The sequence below is a fragment of the Scyliorhinus canicula genome, chromosome 28, assembly GCF_902713615.1.
Source record: "Scyliorhinus canicula chromosome 28, sScyCan1.1, whole genome shotgun sequence".
In the NCBI taxonomy this organism is placed as follows: Eukaryota; Metazoa; Chordata; class Chondrichthyes; order Carcharhiniformes; family Scyliorhinidae; genus Scyliorhinus; species Scyliorhinus canicula.
Window position 1 is genome coordinate 2,885,942 of NC_052173.1, and position 25,544 is coordinate 2,911,485.

The window sequence follows — 25,544 nt, forward strand, 5'->3', positions numbered from 1 at the left end:
CCCACTCTGGATGAGTCTCACTCCGGATGTGTCTCCTGGAAAAGTGCTAGCTTCAGTGCTCGCTCTCTGTCTCTCTCTCTCTGTCTCTCTCTCTGTCTCTCTCTCTGTCTCTCTCTCTCTGTCTCTCTCTCTCTGTCTCTCTCTCTCTGTCTCTCTCTGTCTCTCTCTCTGTCTCTCTCTGTCTCTCTGTCTGTCTCTCTCTCTCTGTCTGTCTCTCTCTCTCTGTCTCTCTCTCTGTCTCTCTCTCTGTCTCTCTCTCTCTCTGTCTCTCTCTCTGTCTCTGTCTCTGTCTCTCTCTGTCTCTCTCTCTCTCTCTCTCTCTCTCGCTCTCTGTCGCTCTCGCTTGCTCTCTGTCGCTCTCGCTTGCTCTCTGTCGCTCTCGCTTGCTCTCTGTCGCTCTCGCTTGCTCTCTGTCGCTCTCGCTTGCTCTCTGTCGCTCTCGCTTGCTCTCTGTCGCTCTCGCTTGCTCTCTGTCGCTCTCGCTTGCTCTCTGTCGCTCTCGCTCGCTCTCTGTCGCTCTCGCTCGCTCTCTGTCGCTCTCGCTCGCTCTCTGTCGCTCTCGCTCGCTCTCTGTCGCTCTCTGTCGCTCTCGCTCGCTCTCGCTCGCTCTCTCTCTCTCTCGCTTGCTCTCTCTCTCTCGCTCTCTGTCTCTGTCTCTCGCTCTCTGTCGCTCTCGCTCGCTCTCTCTCGCTCTCTGTCTGTCTCTCTCGCACTCTGTCTCTCGCTCTCTCTGTGCAGTGGTTTAGCATGAGCTCACCATCCCCTCCTATCCAGGGCATTCTGTTTTACCTTAAGTTAAAAGAGACATTTTAAAACACAACCATCTGGTAACCTCCCACATGCGTACCACAGTGAGAAAGCACCTGATATCTGTGTGTTGATTTTATTCTTCTGCACCCCTCAATCCAGTTCTAAATCGTTGGGCTGAGTCTGCTGGCCTCTTCATAGGCCTGTGGCGCACTGACACTATATAGACTGATTTGCAGATTAGTTAGGGAAAAACAAATTGCTTCTTTTTCTGAAGGTTTTCCTCCTGTGCTGTTAATGTTTCAGGCTATGTGATGATATCTGCCTTTGTCAGTTTTGCTGTTTGCTACAAGTATGGTCCACTGGTGGAGGATAGAAGTGTCAATCTTCTAAACTGGACTCTGCAACTCTTGGGACTATTACTAATGTACTTTGGCATTCAAGTACAACAAGTTGCCCTGGCATTCATCGTTGTAGCTTTCTGCATCAAGAACCTTGAGCTTCCATTGAGGTGGACGTACTCTGCATACAAGTAAGTTAAAATAACAATATGTTCAGTTGATCTAAATGGACAAAAACAGATTTGTTCATCTCATGTCTGAGACAAGTGAATCAGGTTGGCACGGCTTTGCTACAAAGCAGACTTGGGGGAAATAAAACAGTTATTGTAGTTAATATCTTCACACTGGCTTTGGAAAAGGACTCTGCAACCCCAGTGCTGGAGTGTTGACTTACCAACGAGGAGAATGGAGTTTGAATGCCAGTCTGAACCTGCCTTTATGCTTGGTCAACAGTACACGTTTACTCCTTATGTAGAAAAATGTCCGAAGGCGCTTCAGAGGTGTAATCACCTCCGAGCCCACAAAGACGATGAGATTGGGTGACGAACAGCTTGGTCAAAGATGTCGGTTTTTCGGAGGGTCTTGGAGATGGAGAAGTTTAGGGAGGGGTATTTCAAGGGGGCCAGTTTGTGTCGGTTTATACCAGCATCAAGCAGCTTCCAGGGATCATCCTGTGATGCTTTCACTACACACCAGAGTGGCTGTCATTGGGAATGTTTTTTTACATGAAACCAGGCATCAAGTTACACCTCGCATGTTCAGAGTTCTTTCACGTGCAGGCACTTCCCCACCATGCTTTAATGCATTACTGTGCAACTACAATGGCTTGCTTTCATTGCTGCCCCTCTTGGTATTGTACCAGTAAGTACAACGTCACTTTAATAAGGTCCAAAGTAAGTAAAAGTAAACAACATTTATTTTACAAAATTTGCCTACATGAGTACCGGTAGAACCTCACCAGGTACTCTCTCTCTCCTTGGTCAGTTCCAGACTGGCCGACCTTTTATACAAGTACGGGGTAAGCTACCCTGCCCCTCGTGGGGAGCCCGTCCTTCTCCGGGAGCACGGGGAAAACATTCATCCCCACTCCATATGCCCCATGCTGATTATTATAGTCACTAAATGTTATGAAAGTGGAATAATGTGGGGATACCACCTAAGGACAGATTGTAGACTAGTGGAGCTGCTTATCTGTGCTTGAGGTTCTCTAGTGCAGGCATTGTCAAATTCAGGTACGCGACCCGCGGGTGGGTCACGGGCGGGTGTCAGGAGGGTCACGGGGGCGTCCGTCACGGCGCTCCCGATCGTGCAAATCCGCGCGCAACAGCTGCAGCAGCTGACTTTTAATAATGCCGGCTGCGAGCGGCCTTCAAAATGGCCAGGAACAGATTTTTAAAAATTCGACCGCACTGCGCAGTGCGGCCGCATTTTTAAAAATGTATGGTCGCAGCCTTTTTCTTTTCAAGTTCGGAGGGGGCCAAAGGGACCATTGGGGCCAAAGGGACCCAAAACCATTTCCTCCATTTTTGTCAGCAACAAACAAGGTAAGAGAAAATGGTGGGTCGCGCAGGTCAGCCGGCGTGGGTCGGCTGGCGTGGCCCGCGAAGGTCACCCTGGTTGGGTCCTGAAGGTTCGCCGGTTGGTAAAAATGTCTCTCCGGAAAAAAAGTTTGTAAAACACTGGTCTAGTGGCTCCTAAATGAATAGGGAACTTGAGAAAAATGGAATTCCCTGGAAGACCCAGGTCAATTGATGGATGTTTCTGTTTAAGTTTGAATATATTTCCTACATGTGTAATAACCTGTATTCCTGATTCGGGGATTTGGGGTTTATATTGAGGACGGGGCCGAGAAGAGTTCAGAAAGTGTGTTGAGTGTTCCCTGGTTTGCTCTGGAGTTGGAGAGATGAAAAAACCTCAACTTCTGAATAAAAATACAGAGTGACCTTTCATCATTTTTCAAACTTAGGAAAGTATTCAAAATAAGAGGCAAGCCAAAGCCCCGGAAACTTCTAACTGACGAGGAATATCAGCGAGAAGGAGAAGTTGAAACACACAAAGCCCTGGAGGAGCTGCAACAGTATTGCAGCAGCCCAGAATTCAATGCATGGAAAATGGTGTCTAGACTTTCTACACCAAAGAGGTAATGCTGGTTTGATATTTAAACCCTCTTGTGCTTTCAATATCTTCCTCCTCCCTTAGAGAAAATGGGCCTGTTTCTGGGCCATTGTCACGAGGGCCTCTGAGCTGGTTGTCAGGAGATGTGCAAGAGCAACTTGGATAACTAGCCTTCCCATTCCATCTTTATTTCCAGGAGGATCCAAGCCTTAGTTGATTATCTAACCTTGATCATACAACTGAGATCAGTAATTGGATGTGTGCAAAAATTGCAGAATGCAAATGCACCTCTGTTCGCTGTGGCTTGGGTTGAAGCACATTTAAGTTGTGCGGCAGTATTGAATCCAGCTCCCACTTAAAACCCAGAAAGGCCTAAAAGATGGATTAGGAAAGGACGGTCCGACCTGGCAAGCCTCTTGTTTTCACAGACCATGTTTGCGTTTGCATTGAATTTCCCCCAACTTTATCTGCACCCATCAGGAAAATGAGCATCGCTGGTAAACTGTCCAATAAGCTGAGAATTGCAATTATTGCTTGGCCTCTGCACGGTACACTTGGTTTAATGCTGCTCCATTTTGCAGAGGTGCTAAATTTTTCCACCTTTCTATCACAGTTGCACAGAGGAGACTGTGAAGAATGAAAGCTGTATTCTGAGAATATCAGGGAATCCAGGTTTTCAGAACAAAAATCACACTTCATACCGTCGTTGTATTTTCCAGAATGAAGAACCACAATGGCTGCCTGGGGTATGATGTGCAACACAGATTTTTAAATACCATGGGCGGGATTCTCTGATCCTGAGGCTAAGTATTGACACTGTCGGAAACGCCGTTGCGTTTCCTGAAGGCGTCAACACGGCCCCAAGATCAGCAATTCTGGCCCCTACAGGTGGCCAGCAGGGCGCTGGAGCCGTTCATGCCGCTCCAGCTGCTGATACGGCCGTGGAATGGGTGCTGGGGGATCTGCGCATGTGCAGTGGGTCCGGCGTGAATCCGCGTATTCTCAGTCCCACCGGTGCGATTTCCGCGCATGCGCGGTGTATCCCTTGTCCGCGCCAACCCTGACCCAACATGGCGCAGGAGTACAGGCGCCGGCACGGAAGTAAGGAGGCCGAGGGACAGAGAGGCTGGCCCGCCGATTGGTGGGTCCTGATCTCAGGCCAGGCCACATTGGAGCCCCCCACCGGGGTCGGCCCCCCACCCCCACAGGCCGTCCCCAGACCCTTCAACGCCGAGGTCCCGCCAGCTCAGAGCATGTTAGAACGGCACCGGGGGGGGGGACTCTTTTTTCACGGCCGCTCGGCCCATACCGGCCGGAGAATCGCGGGGGAGGCGCATCGAGCGGCGCCATGCCGGCCCCAATGGCGTCACGCCGGGCGGCGTGGCGCGATTTGCGCCCCCCCCCCCCTGCTGATTCTCCGACTCAGCGCGGGGTTGGTGAATCCCGCCCCATGTATATTTGGGAGAGGCGGGGGTGGAAATCAGAAGCAAAACATATGATGGCTGAGCTGTGGCCTGTGCCAGTTCTTTTCTTCAATTGTTCCCCATCAACCGCCCAGCTATCTGTTCCCAGGCACCCGTAAATTCAGCTTTTGATTCGGCCTTTAGGAGGTGGGTGAGAGTAACCTTTGACGACACTTTTCTTTCCCCCTCCTCTTTTCTCCCTCTTGCAAATAGAGAATGTTTCTTGCCTCTGCCCAGTTGAGGGAGGAGCTCAGTTTATTGAATGGAGTCACTGGCACTAGCTCACATTCTGTCACTCTGGTGTTGCATGTTGATCTTTTTCCATCTTGAGAATTCAAGAGAATATTTTTGTTGTAAATAAAATGAGGTATTGGTGCTTGGAAACCGAGTATTATTTTTACTAGAGATACCTAGGGTGATATCTGCTGGTCGTGCCCAAAAAGCAGCGCAGTGCAACATGACCGGTAATGCCGGGGGATCCTCATTCCGGGGTCTACCTGGCTCGCCACTCCTCGCGAGATCTACTGCGGTCCCGTGAGATGTTACGACATGAATCCTGCCCATTGTGAGAGGGATCACTTTCTGGCAAATTGCATATTAGAATGGGACAGCTAGTCTCACTCTAATATGTCTTCCCGACATCTAACATGGGTGTGGGATCAAACTCCCAGCCTTGGAGACCTCGGGCAAGCACCGTTCAGTACTGTTCTCCACAAATGGGGACCAGACGGAGCGGCCCAAGGGGCTGGGAGGCCCCCAGGTGCATGCCTCCATGCAGGGTGGCACCCTGGCACTGCTGGTGCCACCTGGGTGCCAGCCTAGCACTGCCAAAGTGCCCAGGTGACACTGCCAGCTGGTATAGAGGGGCCCAGGGACCCCCTTAATAGCGAGTTGGGGCTTAGGGTGCGTTTGGGGGGTTGCATCAGGGACTCGAGATCGGGACACCATTTTGAAATGATGTCCCAATCTCTTACAGCACTGAGGTGTTCCGGAGAGCGGAGCTCCTCCGTGCGGAAAATGAGGCTAAGTGCGGTCTTACCGGGGAGTTCCCCGCTGAGGCTCCCGATCTACCCAGATGGGCTCGGATCGCTGGGAAACACCCGGCTAATCTCGCATGCTACAGGTCTCTGTCCCCATTCGGGTTGATTGTGCCCCTAATTTCAACTCCATGGATGTCCATCTTGAATAAGCGCGCATCGACGCAGAGTCAAGCTCATCATATCATTCCCACGCAATTGCAGTCCAATTGTCCTAGTATGAATTTTGATTCTTCCCACACCAACACCAATTATCTTGAATCTTTTTGAGCAAAGATATCACTTTGTCGCAAGTAACTGTAGTTTTGTGCAATGTATTTGAACCCCTATGAAGAAGTTGAGTGCTCAAAACTCTTGTGCACAACTCGAAGCTACAATGCAGACTGCTCTGCTGCCTCGGCCAGTTGGAAAATTGTGAATGCATTTTAAAATTCATTCTTGGACTGGACAAGGGGCGTCCCTAGCTAGGCCAGCATTTGTTCCCATCCCGAATAGCCCTCGAGAAGGTGGTGGGTGAGCCAACTTCTTGAACTGCTGTGTGGGGTGGGGGAGTTTTGATCCTGCGAGAGTGAAGCAACATCCGATAGAGTTCGAAGTCAGGATGAAGTGTGGCTTGGAGGGGAACCTGCAGGTGGTGCTGTTCACATGTATCTGCTGCCCCTTGTCCTTCCAGGTGGTAACGGTGATGGGTTTGGAAGGTGCTGCCTAAGGAGCCTTGGTGAGTTGCTGTGGAGCATCTTGTAGTTGGTACACACGGCTGCCACTGTGTCAGTGGTGGAGGGAGCGAATGTTTAAAGTGATGGATGGGATCTCTTTCTTTCTCTGTTTTATTTATTTTCTGTTGCTTGCTTCTTTCTCTTGTTCGCTTTTTCTGACCCCCCCCCCCCGCCCCAAGGAAAACAACCCTAGTCTATCCAATCTCTCTTCATAACTAGAATCTCTGCACCCTTTCCAGTGCAATCACATCCCTCCTATAATGTGGATTCCAGAAAAATGCACTCAATACTCTTTAACTGTGGCCTAACCAATGTTTTATAGAGGTTCCAGCATAGTCTCCCTGCTCTTAAACTCTATGCCTCGGCTAATAAAAGCAAGTACATATGCCCTCTTATCACTATATCCACCTGCCCTGCTACCTTAAGGGACCAGTGGACATACACACCAATGTCCCTCTGATCCTCGGTGCTGCCGTTTATCATGTATTCCCTTGCCTTGTTTGTCCTGCCCAAGTGCATCACTTCACACTTATCTGGATTGAATTATATTTGCTACTGACCAGCCCATCTGACCAGCCCGTCTATATCCTCCTGTAATCAAAGGCTATCCTCCTCCACTATTTACCACCAATTTTCATATCATCCGTGAACTTACTGATCAACCCTCCTACATTCATACATTTATATAAACCGCAAACAGCAAGAGCCCCAACACTGATCCCTGCGGGACCCCACTGAACACAGGCTTCCAGTCAGAGAAACACCCCTCAACCATCCCCCTCTGCTTCCTACCATTCAGCTAGTTCTAGATCCAATTTGCCAAATTTCCTTGGATTCCATGGATCCTTTGCTATCAGTCTCCCATGTGCTGAAGTCCAAGTGGACTACGTCAAATGCATTTCCCTCATTTACACACCTGGTGACCTCTTCAAAAAATTCAATCCAGTTGGTCAGACATGACTTCCCCTTAACAAACCCATGCTAACTGTTCTGGATTCATCCCTGCCTCTCCAAATGCAGAGTAATTATGTGGCTCAGAATTGCTTCCAATAGTTTCCCCACCACTGAGGTTAGACTAACTGGCCTGTAATTTTCTGGATTATCCATTCTTAAATAATGGTACCATATTGGCGATCCTCCAGTCCTCCGGCACCTCTCCTGTGGCCAGAGAGGAATTGAAAATTATTGCCAGAGCCCCTGCTATTTACTTGCTTGCCTCACTCAGCATCCTGGGATACATTTCATCTGGCACTGGAGACTTGTCTAATTTTCAGCCTGCAGCTAGACCACTCAACACCTCCTCTCTGTCGATGTTAATTTCTTTAATTTTATTACAGTCCTTCTCCCTGATTTCTATACCCACATCGTCTCTCTCACTAGTGAACACTGACACAAAGTATTCATTTAGAACCATACCTACACCCTCCGGCTCCACACACACATTACCCTGTGGTCCTTAATGGACCCGGCTCTTTCCCTAGTTGTCCTTTTACCCTTAATGTATTGGTGCAACAATTTAGAATTTTACTTTATTTTACCTTCCAGTATCCTTTCATGTTCTATTTTTGATCTCCTGATTTCCTTTTTAAGTTCCCTCTTGCACATTCTATACGCCTCTAGGGCTTCTGCTGTTTTGAGCCCTCTATATCTGCCATAAGCCTCCCTTTTTCTCCTGATCCGATGCTGTATATCCCGCGATATCCAGGGTTGACTGAATTTGTTGGTCCCACCCTTTTTCTTGATTGGAATGTGTTGGCCCTGTACTGTCCCTATTTCCTTACTGAATGCATCCCACTATTCTGTCACAGATTTCTCTAAAAGTGTCTGCTTCCGATGGTGGCCATGGAGTGAGTGGTCGCACATAAGGTGACTCCTACCCGAGGACTGACAATTTGGCCCTTTCTGCCCATTTTACCAGGGGGATGGGGAAGGAACAAAGATATTCTCCTTCGATGGGTGATGTCGAGTTATCAAACCAGGTGTGTGTTGAATAAGGGGCACTCTTCAGAGCAGGAGGACACGCTTGGCGCAGCAGAGGAAAAGATGGCGGAGGGACCTATGGCATCGTTGCCCACACAGTGGTCGACAGAGCAGTTGGTCCAATTTCTCTCGGCCAAATTCGAGAAGCGGAGGCTGGCGACCTCGGAGGATTTGGCAAGAGTGGCAGAGCCGATTCGGGCTGCCCTGGAGAGAGTGGAATAGAGGCTTGAGGCGCAGAATGTGATGCTCCAGAAGGTGGAGGAGACGGTGGCAGATCAGAACAACCGGATTGCCTCCTTGGAGGCAGAAATTCTGATGATGGCGGAGGGGCAGAAGAAGTTGAAGGCCGATGACCTGGAAAATCGCTCAAGGAGGAAAAACTTGAGGACTGTGGGGCTGCCAGAAGGTATTGAGGGCATGAGTTCTTCGAGACAGGATCTACTCCCATTTGGAAGCAAATGGACGTATTAGTGAGAAGCAGCATGGTTTTGTGAAGGGAAGGTCATGTCTCACTAACTTGATAAGAGCTTTTCGAAGAGGTCACACAGATGATTGATGCAGGTAGGGCAGTGGATGTTGTCTATATGGACTTCAGTAAGGCCTTTGACAAGGCCCCTCATGGTAGACTGGTACAAAAGGTGAAGTCACATGGGATCGGGGTGAGCTGGCAAGATGGATACAGAACTGGCGAGGTCATAGAAGGCAGTGAGTAGCAATGGAAGGGTGCTTTTCTAATTGGAGGGCTGTGACTAGTGGTGTTCCGCAGGGATCAGTGCTGGGACCTGTTTTGTTATGCTCTTGACGTAGCATAAGCTGCTTCCTTGATGTGAACTCTGACAAAGGAAGGTTCAGACTTGGTGATAGCTTTAACACATTTATTAAACTGTTAACAATTCTCCCACTTGGATTCGCCTCTCCTGTTAATCCTGCTATAGCTACTCAGACTGACGAACCAGTCTGCTACAATCCACGTGGTGGGTGTGATGTGTTTCAAATCAATCCTGCGTACTCACTGAGTGTATCCACTGGAAAGAGGAAGATCATGTGTGCTGTGTCCTTTTATATGGGTTGGTGTAATGCCCTCCTGTGGTGGTGTCACTTCTGTGTGTGTCTTGAATGCCCATTGGTCGTGTCCTATCTTGCTGGCCTATTGGTTGACTGTCTGTGTGTCATGTCTCTGGTGCTCCCTTTAGTGTCTAGCTAGTCTACTTGTATTTACATTAACCCCTTGTGTATTTATAGTGATGCATATCACCACAGGACCTTTGCTGTTCGTAGTATATATAAATGATTTGGAGGAAAATGTAACTGGTCTGATTAGTAAGTTTGCAGACGACACAAAGGTTGGTGGAATTGCGGATAGCGATGAGGACTGTCAGAGGATACAGCACGATTTTGATCATTTGGAGACTTGGGTGGAGAGATGGCAGATGGGGTTTAATCCGGACAAATGTGAAGTAATGCATTTTGGAAGGTCTAATGCAGGTAGGGAATATACAGGGAATGGTAGAACCATGAAGAGTATTGACAGTCAGCGAGATCCTACAGGTCCACAGGTCACTGAAATGGGCACCACAGGTGGAGAAGGTAGTCAAGAAGGCATACGGCATGCTTGCCTTCATTGGCTGGGGCATTGAGTATAAGAATTGGCAAGTCATGTTGCAGCTGTATAGAACCTTAGTTAGGCCACACTTGGAGTATAGTGTTCAATTCTGGTCGCCACACTACCAGAAGGATGTGGAGGCTTTAGAGAGGGTGCAGAAGAGATTTACCAGGATGTTGCCTGGTACGGAGGGCATTAGCTATGAGGAGCGGTTGAATAAACTCGGTTTGTTCTCACTGGAACGACGGAGGTTGAGGGGCGACCTGATAGAGGTCTACAAAATTATGAGGGGCATAGACAGAGTGGATAATCAGAGGCTTTTCCCCAGGGTATTTGGGTCAATTACTAGGAGGCATAGATATAAGGTGCGAGGGGCAAGGTTTGGAGATGTACGAGGCAAGTTTTTTTACACAGAGGGTAGTGGGTGTCTGTAACTCGCTGCCGGAGGAGGTGGTGGAAGCAGGGACGATAGTGACATTTAAGGGGCATCTTGACAAATACATGAATAGGATGGGAATAGAGGGATACGGACCCTGGAAGTGTAGAATATTTTAGTTTAGATGGGCAGCATGGTCAGCACGGCTTGGAGGGCCGAAGGGCCTGTTCCTGTGCTGTACCTTTCTTTGTTCTTGTTCTTGAATGCCACGGGATATGTTCAGAAAATTGGTGGGGGAGGGGGGTCTTTGACTACCCTCCAGAGGTTGATTGGGCCTATCGATCATTGAAAAGGAGGAAGCCAAGAACTGGAGAGTTACTGCAGGCAATCATCGTATGGCTCCATTGGTACAGTATTTGGATAAGGAAAGGAACCTGAGGTGGGCAAAGGAGACTCTGAGTGTACCTGGGAAGGGCATTCAGTCTGCATCTACCCGATCTTGGGCGCGGAGGTTGCCAAGAGAAGGTCTGGGCTAAATAAGGCCAAGGTGGCTCTCTTCAGAGGAAAGGCGCGGTTCAGGATGATCTACCCGGCTCGCTTGTGGGTCAGGCATGGGGGAAAGGAGTTCTACTTCGACACACCGGAGCAGGCGAGTAGCTTGAGACCGTGGACTGGGGGGGGGGGGGGGGGGTGTGTTGGGTGGGATGACCTGCAAGGAACTGTATTCAGGGGGGGGTGAGGGTTTGTTTGTTCTCATTTATGACTGTTGCCCACTTTGTATTGTTAATGTGTAACAGTAGAGGTTGGTAATGTTTGCTGCCCTGTGTTTGGAGTATAGGAATGGGGGTATTAGCATGCTGGCTGCTTGGGGGGTGGGGGGGTTGTTTTTTTTTTCTGGTTTTACTGGTTTCCTCTTTGGGTGGGTTGGGACAGTGAGCACGGGGCAGTGGAGCTTTCTTTGTTTGGATTGGGGGAAGGGATGGGGGGGTGGTGGAATGGGTTGCTGATGTGGAAGGTTTCTTTATGAGTAGTTGGTTGGGGAGGAGGTGGTGGTGGCAACGGCCATCTGGGAAGACTTGGGAGGAGGACGAGACGGGGGCTTAGTGGAGAGTCCTTTTGGAATTGGATATGGCTGATCAACACTTGCCATCACTGCTGATCAGCACAGTAGCACAATGGTTAGCACAGTTGGTTCATAACTCCAGAGTCCCAGGTTCAATTCCCGGCTTGGGTCACTGTCTGTGTGGAGTCTGCACATTCTCCCCGTGTCTGCGTGGGTTTCCTCCGAGAGCTCCGGTTTCCTCCCACAGTCCAAAGATGTGCAGGTTTGGTGGATTGGCCATGCTAAATTTCCCCTTAGTGTCCAAAAAGGTTAAGTGGGGAGTGGGGTTACTGGGTTACAAGGATAGGGTGTGGGCGTGGGATGAGTCGGGTTCTCTTTTCAAAGGCCGATGCAGACTCGATGGGCCAAATGGCCTCTTTCAGCACTGTTGATTCTATGATCAAGAGTAGACTGATGGGGTGGCAATTGGTTGGGTTGAATTTTTCATGCTTTTTGTGTACAGGACACTCCTGGGCAATATTCCACATTGCCGGGTAGGTGCCAGTGTTGTAGCTGTACTGGAACAGCTTGGCTAGAGGTGCGGTTAGATCTGGAGCCTTCACTATATTGCTGGAACATTGTCATGGTCCATAGCCAGTGACTTCAGCCATTACTTGATTTGTATGAAGTAAATCAAATTGGCTGAAGACTTGCATCTTAAGCTGGGGACCTCAGGAGGAGGTCGAGATGGATCATCCACCCTGTACTTATGGCTGAAGATCGTTGCAAATACCTACGGTTTTTTTTTTGCACTGGACTGAATGTGGCCGGACTGCAGAGCTCAGATCTGATCTGTTGGTGTGGGATTGCTTAGCTCTGTCTATCACATGTTGTTTCTGCCGTTTAACATGCAAGTAGTCCAGTGCTGTAGCTTCACCAGGTTGACACCCAAGTTTTAGATATGCCTGGTGTTGCTCCTGGTATGCCCTCCTGCACACTCATTGACTGAGAGTTGATCCCCTGGTTTGATGATAATAGTAGAGTGTGGGGATTATTCCCCAATCGGGTTACAGTTTGTGGTTGAGTACAATTCTGCTACTGCTAATGGCCCACAGCACCTCGTGGATGCCCAGTTTTGAGTTGCTAGATCTGTTCAAAAACAATCCCATTTAGCCCAGTGGTAGTGCCACACAACATGATGGAGGGTATCCTCAATGTGAATACGGGACTTTGTCTTCACAAGGTAGTCACGCCTACCAATACTGTCGGGGACAGATGCACCTGCGACAGGCGAGGGCAAAGCCAAGTTGGTTTTCCCCCTCGGTTTCCCGCTACCTGCCGCAGATCCTGCCTAATAGCTCTGTCCTTTAGGATTCTCAGTAGTGATGCTACTGAGCCACTCTTGGTGATGGACCTTGAAGTCCCCCACCCAGAGCACATCCTGTGCCCTTGATGCACATTCTCCCCGTATCTCCGTGAGTCTCAACCCCCTCAACCCAAAGATGTGCAGGGTAAGTGGATTGGCCACACTAAATTGCCCCTTAATTGGAAAAAAAAGAATTGGGTACTCTAAATTTATATTTAAAAACAACATTCTGTGCCCTTGCCACCTTCTGTGCTCAGTGGTGTTCAACATGGAGGAGTGCTCATTCATCAGCTGATGGGGATGATAGGTGGTAACCAGCAGGAGGTTACCGTTCCCATGTTTCACCTGATGTCATGAGACTTCATGGGGTCCAGAATCACTGTTGAGGACACCGTCCCGACTGTATACCATTGTGCTGTCACCTCTGGTGGCTCTGTCCTGTTGGACATACCAGGGTTGGTGATGGTGGTGTCTGGGACATAGTACGGTGTGCTTCCATGAGTATTACTATGTTAGGCTGTTGCTTGAGCAGTCTGTGGGACAGCTCTCCTAATTTAGGGACAAACTCCCAGATGTTAATAAGGAGGACTGGGTCAGCAATGTGCCATTGTCGTTTTCAGTGCTTCGCTCAATGCCAGGTGGTCCAATTGATTTTTGAACTCTCAACTGTTTTTAAAATTTAGAGTACCCAATTCTTTTTTTCCAATTAAGGGGCACATTAGCGTGGCCAATCCACCCACCCTCAACATCTTTGGGTTGTGGGGGTGAAACCCACACAGACAAGGGGAAAATGTGCAAACTCCACACAGACAGTGACCCAGAGCCGGGATCGAACCTGGGACCTCGGCGCCATGAGGCAGCAGTGCTAGCCGCCGTGCCGCCCTTTACATCTTAAAAGTTTGACAAAATTGATTTGCTTGCTAGGCTATTCCAGAGGGCCTTTAAGAGTCAACCACATTGCTGTGGGCCTGACTCTCATCTAGGCCAGACCAGGCAAGGATGGCAGATTTCCTTCCCTAAAGGACATTGGTGAGCCAGATAGATTTTTATGACAATCGACAATGGGTTTAGCTGTCACCATAAGACTAGCTTTTAATTCCAGATTTTATTAATTCAATTTAAATTTCACCAGCTGCCGTGATGGGATGCAAAGCTGAGTCCGCAGAGCATTACCCTGGGCCTCTGGATTCTTCATCCAGTGATACTACAAGGCTACTGCCTCCCCTCCCCCGCATACAAAACAATGTGTGACCACTCCAGATGGAAAAGAGATACTCCATTAATGTTTCAGTAGTCTGGTACTTGAAACTAGGCACTGAGACCTGTTCAAGATCTGGCTTCAGCGAAGTTGTGAAAACGTACAACTTTGATTGAGAGGATTGCTGTCATCACTTTTTTGTCTAAAAATTAATTTCCTTTTTTTCCAAAGTCCCCTGATGGCTGACTTTGAAAGTGCATTGCTAAGTGTGGGACTGAGTCAAACAGCCAGGAAGCTCCGTGTTTGATCCTCCCCGGGCTGCTGTTAGTTGATCTCCGTTAGGAATGTTCCAATAAGCTTCCGTGCCCTGGGCTTTAGAGAGGAAATGTCAGCCAGAGTTTCTGGTTCAAACTGTTTCCAGTGTCATCTATTGAAAACTGTAGCTTTGGGCACAAAATAAGAGGAAAATGGGGATCAATTCTTTTTGCCCGTCTGCGTGCCTGCCTATCTCCACGCACACAAGAAAAGTGGCCAGTTCGACATCAGAGGCCTGTTAATACTTGAGGATCAATACCCGCAGGAGTGGAGAGGAAAAATTGACTAAAGTTGTCTTCACAACTCATGGATATTGGGATTCTAGGGAACAATTGATACTCTTTCCAAAACTGTTGGGTGTATTTGTAATAACAGCGTTTCTTGCAAGAAAAGAATGCTCATACGTTTCAAATAGTTTTTGATTTGTTTTTCAATAGCTGTTGAATTTGAGACATTGACATGACTAGGATCTATGTCTCATCTTGCAGATTTGCTGACTTTGTTGAAGGGGAGGATCACCTCAATCCCAACGAAATTTCTGTTCACGAGCAAGAATATGGACTAGGTGGATTGTTTTTAGAGGATGAGATCTATGACACTGGTTTTTATGACGACGAATCTTGAGACTGGGCCTCGGATAATAAACATTCCCCGACCTGAGTGAGGTTCGTGCATTGGAGACCAAATCTCTTTCCATACAGGAGGAAGCTGTTTATGCTGCTTGACGTGCCATTTCGATATCGAAGTGATCAAAAAGACGCAAAATCGCAGCAATTCATTCAGTGATCTGCATCCAAACTGGACTGGATTCGAAGTGCTGGGACTGATGTGGCCTGTACAGGACAGTCCAGATCAAGCTTGCTGTAAGAACAGTTTGGTGTGGTGTCTCTGAATTTCCACTCCTTCACAGGTGTTGAATGTTTTAATGATTTTACTGACCAGTTGTTGATTTTTAAGAATTGGTCGGTTTCTGGTGCACTGCTTGATACCAAAAAAAACCAATTCCACACTGGAAACAATTGCTGCTTGGGGAAAGAAAGCCATGGGTCGCAGTTCTGAACCCTTTTAACCGAGAGAAGGAAAACTGATCTCTTTAAAAGCCAAAAAAAAGTTTCAACTTTTTGAACTTTCACAAATACCCATTTAGTTTTAAATTATTTTAATTTTGTGTCAATTAAATTTAGCTTCCATAAAATAAATTTTACTTTGAAACTCTGGTACCCCCACTGTTTTTGTGTTTGCATTGAGAGGGTGGGATACAGAGTTAAATAACTGCGTGTTTTAGGCAGCTCAATTATTGTTGCCATTTCATTTTCTTTTTAATTAACTATTTGTTATCTTTTGAATGCTCTGGTCGCTCTTGTGAACTCTGTACAAAATGTGTCCCGTTGGTTGAAAATATGACTATTAACAAAGTGTGTTCAACCAGGTTATATCTACTGTGATGTTACTAAGTTCACCACACTTTCAATGTTTGCAATTTGTATCTATGCAAAGAATATCGTTCATCATCAGAACTCCTTTTTTCAAAAAATGGAGCAGTGCAGTAGAAGGAATTGTGATGAATCTTTTGTCTTTTTTCTTTGGAACAGTTTTTATGTTGAAAGTTGTAACCACATTGTTGGGAGTCCTGTCCTGGAAATGTTCCTGTACAAGGGGGCTGAATTTTAACAACAATTTTGGTGAATAATCGCTACCTCTATCACCATATCTTCCATTCTTAATATAGCTGCAAAGCAAGACAGGTAACAGGTAAAAATTATTCTCTTCATGAGATGTGGGCAATGCTGACAACGCCAAAATGTTTAAGTTGGGGATGAGGTGCCGATCAAGTGGCTGCTTTGTCCTGGATAGTATTGAGCTTCTTGAGTGTTTTTGGAGCCGCACTCATCCAGGCAAGTGGTCAATGGCGGACAGGCTTTGAGGAGTCAGGAGGTGAGTTATTCAGCACAGGATTCCTCGCTTCAGACCTGCTCTTGTAGCCACAGTATTTGTATGGCTGTTCCAATTCAGTTTCAGCTCAATAGTAATCCCCAACACATTAGTAATGGCGGCACGGTAGCACAGTGGTTAGCACTGTTGCTTCACAGTGTCGGGTTCGATTCCCGACTTGATCACTGTCTGTGTGGAGTCTGCATGTTCTCCCCGTGTCTGCGTGGGTTTCCTCCGGGTGCTCCGATTTCCTCCCACAAGTTCCGAAAGACGTGCTTGTTCGGTAATTTGGACATTCTGAATTCTCCCTCTGTGACCCGAACAGGCACTGGAGTGTGGTGACTAGGGGCTTTTCACAGCAACTTCATTACAGTGTTAATGTCAGCCTACTTGTGGCAATAATAAAGATTATTAGTCAGCAATGGTTATGTCATTTTCATGTCATGAGGAGATGGTTAGATTTTCTCTTGTTAGAGATGGTCATTACTTGCTGCTTATCAATCCAAGCCCGAATGTTGTTGAGGTCTTACTGCACATTGGCACAAACTGCTTCACTATCTGTGTTGTGAATGACACCGACCGTTGTGCAATTAACAGCAAACATCCCTATTTCTAACCCTTATGATGGGAGGAAGATTATTGATTGAGTAGCTGAAGGTGGTTGGGCCGAGGACTGTGAGGAACTCCTGCCGTAATGCTCTGGGAATGAGATGATTGACCTCCAACAAAACAACTATGTTCTTTGTTGGTATGACTCCAGCGTTTTCCCGCTGATTCGCACTGACTTCAATTTTACCAGGGCTCTTTGATGCCACACTCTGTCAAATGCTACCTTAGTGGCAAGGGCAAATCACTCTCACCTCCCCTACCTCTTTTATCTATGCTTGGACCAAGGCTGTAATGAGGTCAGAAGACGTGGCCCGAGCAGAATCCGATTTGAGCATCAGTGAGCAGGTTAATGTTGAGTAAGTGCTGCTTAATAACGCTGTCAAAGACACCTTCTATCACTTTGCTGATGATCAAGCTGAGGTTGATGGTGCAGTAAATGGCCGGGTTGCAGCGTCCTGCATTTTGTGGATCAGACATGCGTGGGCAATTTTCCGCATTTGTTAAGTAGATGTTTGTTGTAGCTGTACTGGAACAGCTTGGTTCGGGATATTGCCAGTGGTGGAGCACATTTTCAGTATTATTGCTGGGATGTTGTCAGGGTCCACAACCGTTGCAAAGTCCAGTTCTTCCAGATGTTTCTTGACATCATGTGGGATGAATCAAATTGGCTGAAGATTGGAATCTGTGATGCTGGGGACCTCAGGAGGAGGCTGATGTGGATCATCTACTTGGCACTTCTGGCAGAACATGGTTGCAAATACTTCAGCCTTGTCTTTTGTTTGCACTGATGTGCTGGACTACCCCCATCGTTGAGTATGGGGACATTTTATGGAGCCGCCTTTGTTAAGTTGGTTGTTTAATTATCCACCACAATTTGCAACTGGATGTGGCAGGACTGCAGAACATTGATCTGACCTGTTGGTTGTGAGATCTCTTCTCTGTCGTATGCTGCTTCATTGTCGTCCTGTTTTGTAGCTTCACCAAGTTGACACCACATCCTTAAGTATGCCTGCCGTTGCTCCTGGCATGCCTTCCTGCACTCTTCATCGAACCAGGCAGAGTGAGGGGACATAAGAACTAGGAGCAGGAGTAGGCCATCTGGCCCCTCGAGCCTGCTCCGCCATTCAGTGAGATCATGGCCGATCTTTTGTGGGCTCAGCTCCACTTTCCGGCCCGAACACCATAACCCTTAATCTCTTTATTCTTCAAAAAAACTATCTATCTTTACCTTAAAAACATGTAATGAAGGAGCCTCAACTGCTTCACTGGGCAAGGAATTCCATAGATTCACAACCCTTTGGGTGAAGAAGTTCCTCCTAAACTCAGTCCTAAATCTACTTCCCCTTATTTATATACCAGGCCATGAGATTACAGATTGTGGATGAAAACCCATAGAATCCCTACAGTGCAGAAGGAGGCCAGTCAGCCCATCGGGTCTGCACTGGCCCTCCGAAAAAGCACCCTACTTACACCCACTCCCACACCCTATCCCCGTAACCCCACCTAACCTGCACACTGGACACTAAAGGACAATTTATCATGGCCAATCCACCTAACCTGCACATCTTTGGACTGTGGGAGGAAACTGGAGCACCGACGGAGGAAGCCCACGCACACACGGGGAGAACGTGTAAACTCCACACAGTCACCCAAGGCTGGATTCGAACCCGGGACCCTGGCGCTGTGAGACAGCAGTGCTAACTGTAATAGCCCACACAGGACTTGCGGGGTGGAATTGATTATCTTCACTATGGCTCTCGCAGAGCATGAGCTCCCCCGCTGTGGGGCGGGCGAACCCCATTTAGCAATGTATAAAAGGTCGGCCAGGAAGGCACCAACCAGAAAGAGACCCAGTAGGGATCTACCGGGAAATGTATATACCGTAATTGTAAATAAATCAAAAGTTCTTTATTTTACTTGGTGTGGACTCCCTGTATCATTATGAAACTAAGCATTGTGTAACCGTACTGCCCAGAAATCAGACACTTGTTGCTGTGTTCCCATGGTGGCTTCAATGACATTAAAATTCAGGTGTAAAAGCAATGGGCAATATCCATCTGATTATTGCATAACCAGCACTAACCAATAATGGCTTGCCTCCAACCACTGTGAATGTTCTTGCATTTAATGTTAAACACTGATAGCAGTTTTGGCAAATGGCACAGGGGTATATTATGTTAATGTTTTTGAAATGTAATAAACCATTGCAGAAAATATCATTGGTTAATTTATATATTTGGGGGAGGGTATCATGGCTGAGCAGAGAAGGGGGTTGGTTGCCACTGTTCTCTGGGGAGGGGAACATAGAACTGTACAGCACAGTACAGGCCCTTCGGCCCACGATGTTGTGCCGAACTAGTCTGAAACAAAGATCAAATCAACCTACTCCCAATCATCCTAGTGCACTCCATACGCCTATCCAATAACCGCTTTAAAGTTCCTAAAGTGTCCGACTACTCTATCACAGCAGGCAGTCCATTTCACAGCCTAACCACTCTCTGAGTAAAGAACCTACCTTGGACATCCCTCCTATATCTCCCATCCTGAATCTTATAGTTATGCCCCCTTGTAACAGCTACATCCAGCCGAGGAAAACGTCGCTGAACGTCCACTCTATCTATCCTCCTCAATATCTTATAAACCTCAATTAAGTCATCTCTCATCGTCCTTCGCTCCAATGAGAAAAGCCCTACCTCCCTCAACCTTTCCTCATAAGACCTACCCTCCAATCCAGGCAGCATCCTGGTAAATCTCCTTTTGCACCCTTTCCAATGCTTCCACATCCTTCCTATAGTGAGGTGACCAGAACTGCACACACTACTCCAAATGTGGTCTAACCAAGGTCTTGTACAGTTGCAGCATAACCTCACGGCTCTGAAACTCAATCCCCCTGTTAATAAACGCTAACACACTATAGGCTTTCTTCATGGCTCTATCCACTTGGGTGGCAACTTTCAGAGATCTATGGACATGAACTCCGAGATCTCTCTGCTCTTCCACATTCTTCAGAACCCAGCCGTTAATCCTGTAATCTGCATTCAAATTTGTCCTACCAAAATGAATCACCTCACACTTATCAGGGTTAAACTCCAGCTCTGCTTCCTATCAATGTCTCTTTGCAGCCTACAAGAGCCCTCCACATGAAATGAAATGAAATGAAAATCGCTTATTGTCACAAGTAGGCTTCAAATGAAGTTACTGTGAAAAGCCCCTAGTCGCCACATTCCGGCGCCTGTTCGGGGAGGCTGGTCCGGGAATTGAACCCACGCTGCTGGCCTGCCTTGGTCTGCTTTCAAAGCCAGCTCTTTAGCCCTGTGCTAAACCAGCCCCATACCCTGTCACATTATCCACTACTCCACCAATCTTGGTGTCATCCAAGTCATTGATAAAAATCACAAACAGCAGAGGACCCAGCACTGATCCCTGTGGTACACCGCTGGTAACTGGGCTCCAGGATGAAAATTTACCATCCACCACCACCCTCTGTCTTCTATGTGATAGCCAGTTACTTATCCAATTGGCCAAATTTCCCTCTATCCCACACCTCCTTACTTTCTTCATGAGCCGACCATGGGGCACCTTATCAAACGCCTTACTAAAATCCATGTATACGACATCAACTGCTCTACCTTCATCTATGTACTTAGTTACCTCCTCAAAGAATACAATCAAACTTGTGAGGCAAGACATACCCTTCACAAATCTGTGCTGACTATCCTGGATTAAGCTGTATATTTCCAAATGATCATAAATCCTATCCCTCCGGACCCTTTTCAATAATTTACCTATGACTGAAGTGAGACTAACCGGCCTATAATTCCCAGGGTTATACCTGTTCCCTTTCTTGAACAAGGGGACAACATTCGCCTCCAGTCTTCTGGCACTATTCCTGTAGACAGTGAGGACATAAAGATCAAAGCCAAAGGCTCTGCAATCTTATCCCTCGCCTCCCAAAGAATCCTAGGATATATCCCATCAGGCCCAGGGGACTTATCTATCCTCAGGCTTCTCAAAATTTCTAACACATCTTCCTTCCGGATATCTACCACCTCCAGTCTACCAGCCTGTATCGCACTATCCTCCTCAACAACATGGCCCCTCTCCTTTGTAACACTGAAGAAAAGTATTCATTCAACGCCTCTCCTATATCTTCAGACTCCATGGACACGTTCCCACTACTGTCCTTGACCGGCCCACTTCACCTTGGTCATTCTTTTATTCCTCACATAAGTATAAAAAGCCTTGGGGTTTTCCTTGATCCTACCCACCAAGGACTTTTCATGCCCCCTCCTAGCTCTCCTAAGCCCTTTCTTGAGCTCTTTCCTAGCTATCTTGTATCCCTCAAGTGCCCTAACTGAACCTTGTTTTCTCATCCTTGCATAATTCCTCATTCCGCAAGACATTCAACCACTTTTGTAAACCATGGTTCCCTCACTCGACCATTTCCTCCCTGCCTGACAGGGGCATACATATCAAGCACACGCAGTATTTGCTCCTTGAACAAACTCCACATCTCAATTGTGCCTATCCCTGACAGTTCCTGATTCCATCTTATGCTCACCAATTCCATCTTATGCTCACCAATTCTTGCCCAATCGCATCGTAATTACCCTTCCCCAGTTATAATCCTTGCCCTGCCGAATGTTCCTATCCCTCTCCATTGCTATAGTGAAAGTCACCAAATTGTGATCACTATCTCCAAAGTGCTCTCCCACAACCAAATCTAACACTTGGCCCGGTTCATTACCCAGTACCAAATCCAATGTGGCCCCGCCTCTTGTCGGTCTATCCACATATTGTGTGAGGAAACCCTCCTGGACACACTGGATAAAAACAGCCCCATACAAACTATTCGAATTATAGTGGTTCCAATCAATATTTGGAAAGTTAAAGTCACCCATGACAACTATCCTGTGACTACCGCATCTATCCAAAATTTGCATTGCAATCTTTTCCTCCACATCTCTGTTACTGTTTGGGGGGCCTATAGAAAACTCCTAACAAAGTGACCGCTCCTTTCCTATTTCTAACTTTAAGTCCACACTACCTCAGTAGACAGATCCTCCTCAAACTGCCTTTCTGCAGCTATTATACTATCCTTGATTACCAATGCTACTCCTCCACCTCTTTTACCACCTTCCCTAATCTTACTGAAACATCTAAAGCCCAGAACCTCCAACAACCATTCCTGCCCCTGTTCTATCCACGTCTCCGTAATGGCCACAGCATCGTAGTCCCAGGTACCAATCCATGCTTCAAGCTCACCAACCTTATTCCTGATACTCCTCGCATTGAAGTAGACTCACTTCAAACCACCTTCAGGCCTGCAGGTCCACTCTTGTGACCTTGGTACCTTCCTCAGTACTGCATGACCCTCAACTTCCTGAACTCCAGCAACGCTATCTCCTGGACTACAAATCAGTTTCCCATCCCCCTGCCAAATTAGTTTAAAACTCCCCGAAGAGCTGTTGCAAATTTCCCTCCCAGGATATTGGTGCCCCTCTGGTTCAGATGTAACCCGGCCTGTTTGTACAGGTCCCACCTTCACCAGAATGTGCTCCAATTATCCACGTACCTGAAACCCTCCCTCCTACACCATTCCTGTAGCCACGTGTTTAACTGCGCTCTCTCCCTGTTCCTCACCTTGCTACCACGTGGCACTGGCAGCAAACCAGAGATGACAACACCGTCTGTCCTGGCTCTTAGCTTCCACCCGAGCTCCCTGAATTCCTGTTTTACATCCCGGTCCCTTTTCCTACCTATGTCGTTGGTACCGATGTGTACTACGACTTGTGGCTGCTCCCCCTTAAGGATCCTGGAAACACGATCAGAGACGTCACGGACCTTGGCACCCGGGAGGCAACACACCAACCGTGAGTCTTTATCGTTGCCACAGAACCACCTATCTGTATCTCTAACTATCGAGTCCCCAGTAAGTAATGCTCTCCTGCTCTCCCCCCTTCCCTTCTGAGCCACATTTTTGTACATTACACTTGGACACAAAAGGCCTACAAGAGCAAAATAGAATGCAGTAGTTCAGTTGGGGTCTTTCCGTGGCTCTGTAACTGAAGATAAAGGCCACCATTCCAATAATCTTTTCAAGGAACAATGCGGTTCCTATGGGTGATGAAGGTTGGCAATGTTGTGGAGGTAAGTGATCTTTGGCAGAAGGTCTGAAATAGGGATGTTTCGCTGATTATGCAATGTTCACTATTCGTGACTTCTCAGATACTGAAACAGTCCATGTCCAAAAGCAGCAAGATCTGGATGCACAGTGACAGAAGTGTGTACTATCGATAAGATGCACTGTAAGAACTCACCAAGGCTCCTCTGACAGCACCTTCCAGACCATATCACTACAATCTAGTAAAGGGCAGCAGACACATGGGAACACCACCCCGTGGAAGTTCCCCTCCAAGCCACTCACCATTCTGACTTGGAAATATATTGGCTGTTCCTTTACTGCCACTGGGTCAAAATACTGGAACTCTCTCCCTAACAGCACTGTAGATGTACCTACACCTCAGGGACTGCAGTGGTTCAAGAAGGAAGCTCACCACCATCTTCTGAAGGGCAACTAGGGATGGGCAATAAATGCTGACCCAACTAGTGCCCACATTCCATGAATGAATTTGGGGAGGAGGGGAAGATATGGGGTCTGCTGTACATGGAAGTACTTTAGTTCAGTGGCACCAATTGCTTCCAGAAGCACAAAGGAAAAAATGTACAGTTCAATTGATATGGTTTATATTTCTGTAATATGACACATGGGGCATACCTTGCTTTTCTACGTGAGTGGATCTGAAAGCATAAAAATCTCGACTGACATTCTAGTACAGTGAGATTGCTGCACTGCCAGAGGTCCTTTCTTTCAGATGAAGTATTAAATTAAGGACTCTGGTGCTCTTCAGGAAGTCTGAAATGGGGGTGTTTTCTGATGATTGTGCAATGTTTACCATTCATGACTCTTCAGATACTGAAGCAGTCCTTGACCAAATGCAGCAAGACCTGGACACACTGGCAGAAGTGTGTCCTACCAACCTTTATCCCCCAATTAGCAATAATTATGTGTGTGCAAGCTTACTGTGTGCAAATGGCCACTTTCCCAACATTACAACAATGACCACACTTCAGAAAAGTGTTGAGGTCACAAAATGTGCTGCAAGTCTTTTCTTTTTGAATCCTGTCATGGGTAAGTCTTTGCACTCTTGTCTTTTCAACCTTGCAGCACTTTGCTGTTGGTTGCTGTACTCTTTCTATACTACTCAAATTAAAATTTGCACCATAGAATGAAACTGCTGTGGTGTATTGGAATGAACTGGTTTTATCCCAGTTAACCTGGTTCTGTTGATACAAAAATAGTAGGAAGCAAGCTGTGAGGAGGATACAGAGTCTGCAAAGAGAGATGTATAGACAAGTGAGTGGGCACAAAATTGGCAGATGGAGTATAAATGTGGGAACAAAGAACAAAGAAAAATTACAGCACAGGAACTTCGGCCCTCCAAGCCCGCGCCGATCCAGATCCTCTATCTAAAACTGTGGCCTATTTTCTAAGGATCTGTATCCCTCTGCTCCTTGCCCATTCATGTATCTGCCTAGATACATCTTAAATGACGCTATTGTGCCTGCCTCTACCACTTCCGCCAGCAATGCGTCCCAGGCACCCACCACCCTCTGCGTGAAGAACTTTCTGCTTAATAAATTGATGCACTATCAATTACGACGAGACGCGAGTAGGGAGTAATCGAGGCTTTATTACACAGAGATGTGGAGCCTCCCGCAGCTGCTGCCAAAATGGCTGCAGCTCGGTGAGCACACACATTTATACTCCGCCTATTGGGCGGAGCCAGCAGGCAGGTATCTACCCCCGTATCTGTAGTACAGGGGCCTTACCGTAATACCCTCGTATGCAGTATATAATACAACAGTGGTGACTACCACACGGTGCACTGATGTTGGCAGCACCATGAAGCTCTGTTGTAGCCACTCCTGAAAATACCTCACCTCAGAAGAGCAACCCTGCTGCACCACATCCATGCAGACCATCCAAATGGCCTCTCTGGATCGCATTATGTGTAGTTTCCACGCACCTACTTGGAATTCTACTGAGTCATGTCACTCAAAGTCATTCCACTCTGGGATTAGCCCAGTGACTTCAGCCTAGTTTTTGTCCCAGAATTCCAAAGTGAAAGGACAGGGTTCAAACCCATGGAAAATTCACCAAAGCCATAAAGTGTCGTTTATCCAACATCTAGATTTCTAGATGGTCTCAAACCATTGGTTTTAATTTTAAAAGAGGTCCAAAATTGGATATTTCAGTCTGGGCAAATTAGGACTCCTCCACTACAGGTCTGACAGCATCTGTCGAAAGAGAAACAGAGTTAATGTTTCAAGTCCAATGTGACTGTTTAGAATTTCTTCAGTTGCATAAACTTGGCTTGTATTTCCTTGAGATGGGCAGCACGGTGGCGCAGTGGTTAGCACTGCTGCCTCAAGGCACCGAGGTCCCAGGTTCGATCCCGGCTCTGGGTCACTGTCTGTGCGGAGTCTGCACGTCCTCCCCGTGTGTGCGTGGGTTTCCTCCGGGTGCTCCGGTTTCCTCCCACAGTCCAAAGATGTGCGGGTTAGGTGGATTGGCCATGCTAAATTGCCCTTAGTGTCCTAAAAAGTAAGGTTAATGGGGGGGTTGTTGGGTTACGGGTAT

General features: G+C 47.3%; 1 protein-coding gene across 2 annotated transcripts in view; it reads left to right on the top strand.

Annotated features, from left to right (window-relative positions):
- Positions 1–15,519, top strand: part of nemp1 (nuclear envelope integral membrane protein 1) — a 65,981-nt gene extending 50,462 nt beyond the window's left edge. The window contains exons 7-9 of one of the 2 annotated variants that reach the window (XM_038786637.1): positions 1,054–1,279; positions 3,055–3,228; positions 14,788–15,519. In XM_038786637.1, the coding sequence (XP_038642565.1) occupies positions 1,054–1,279; positions 3,055–3,228; positions 14,788–14,923 (536 nt within the window). In that variant the 3' untranslated portion in view covers positions 14,924–15,519. The remainder of the gene's footprint in view (positions 1–1,053; positions 1,280–3,054; positions 3,229–14,787) is intronic. The other variant, XM_038786638.1, reaches the window with a different exon arrangement.
- The last annotated feature ends 10,025 nt before the right edge of the window (positions 15,520–25,544 follow it).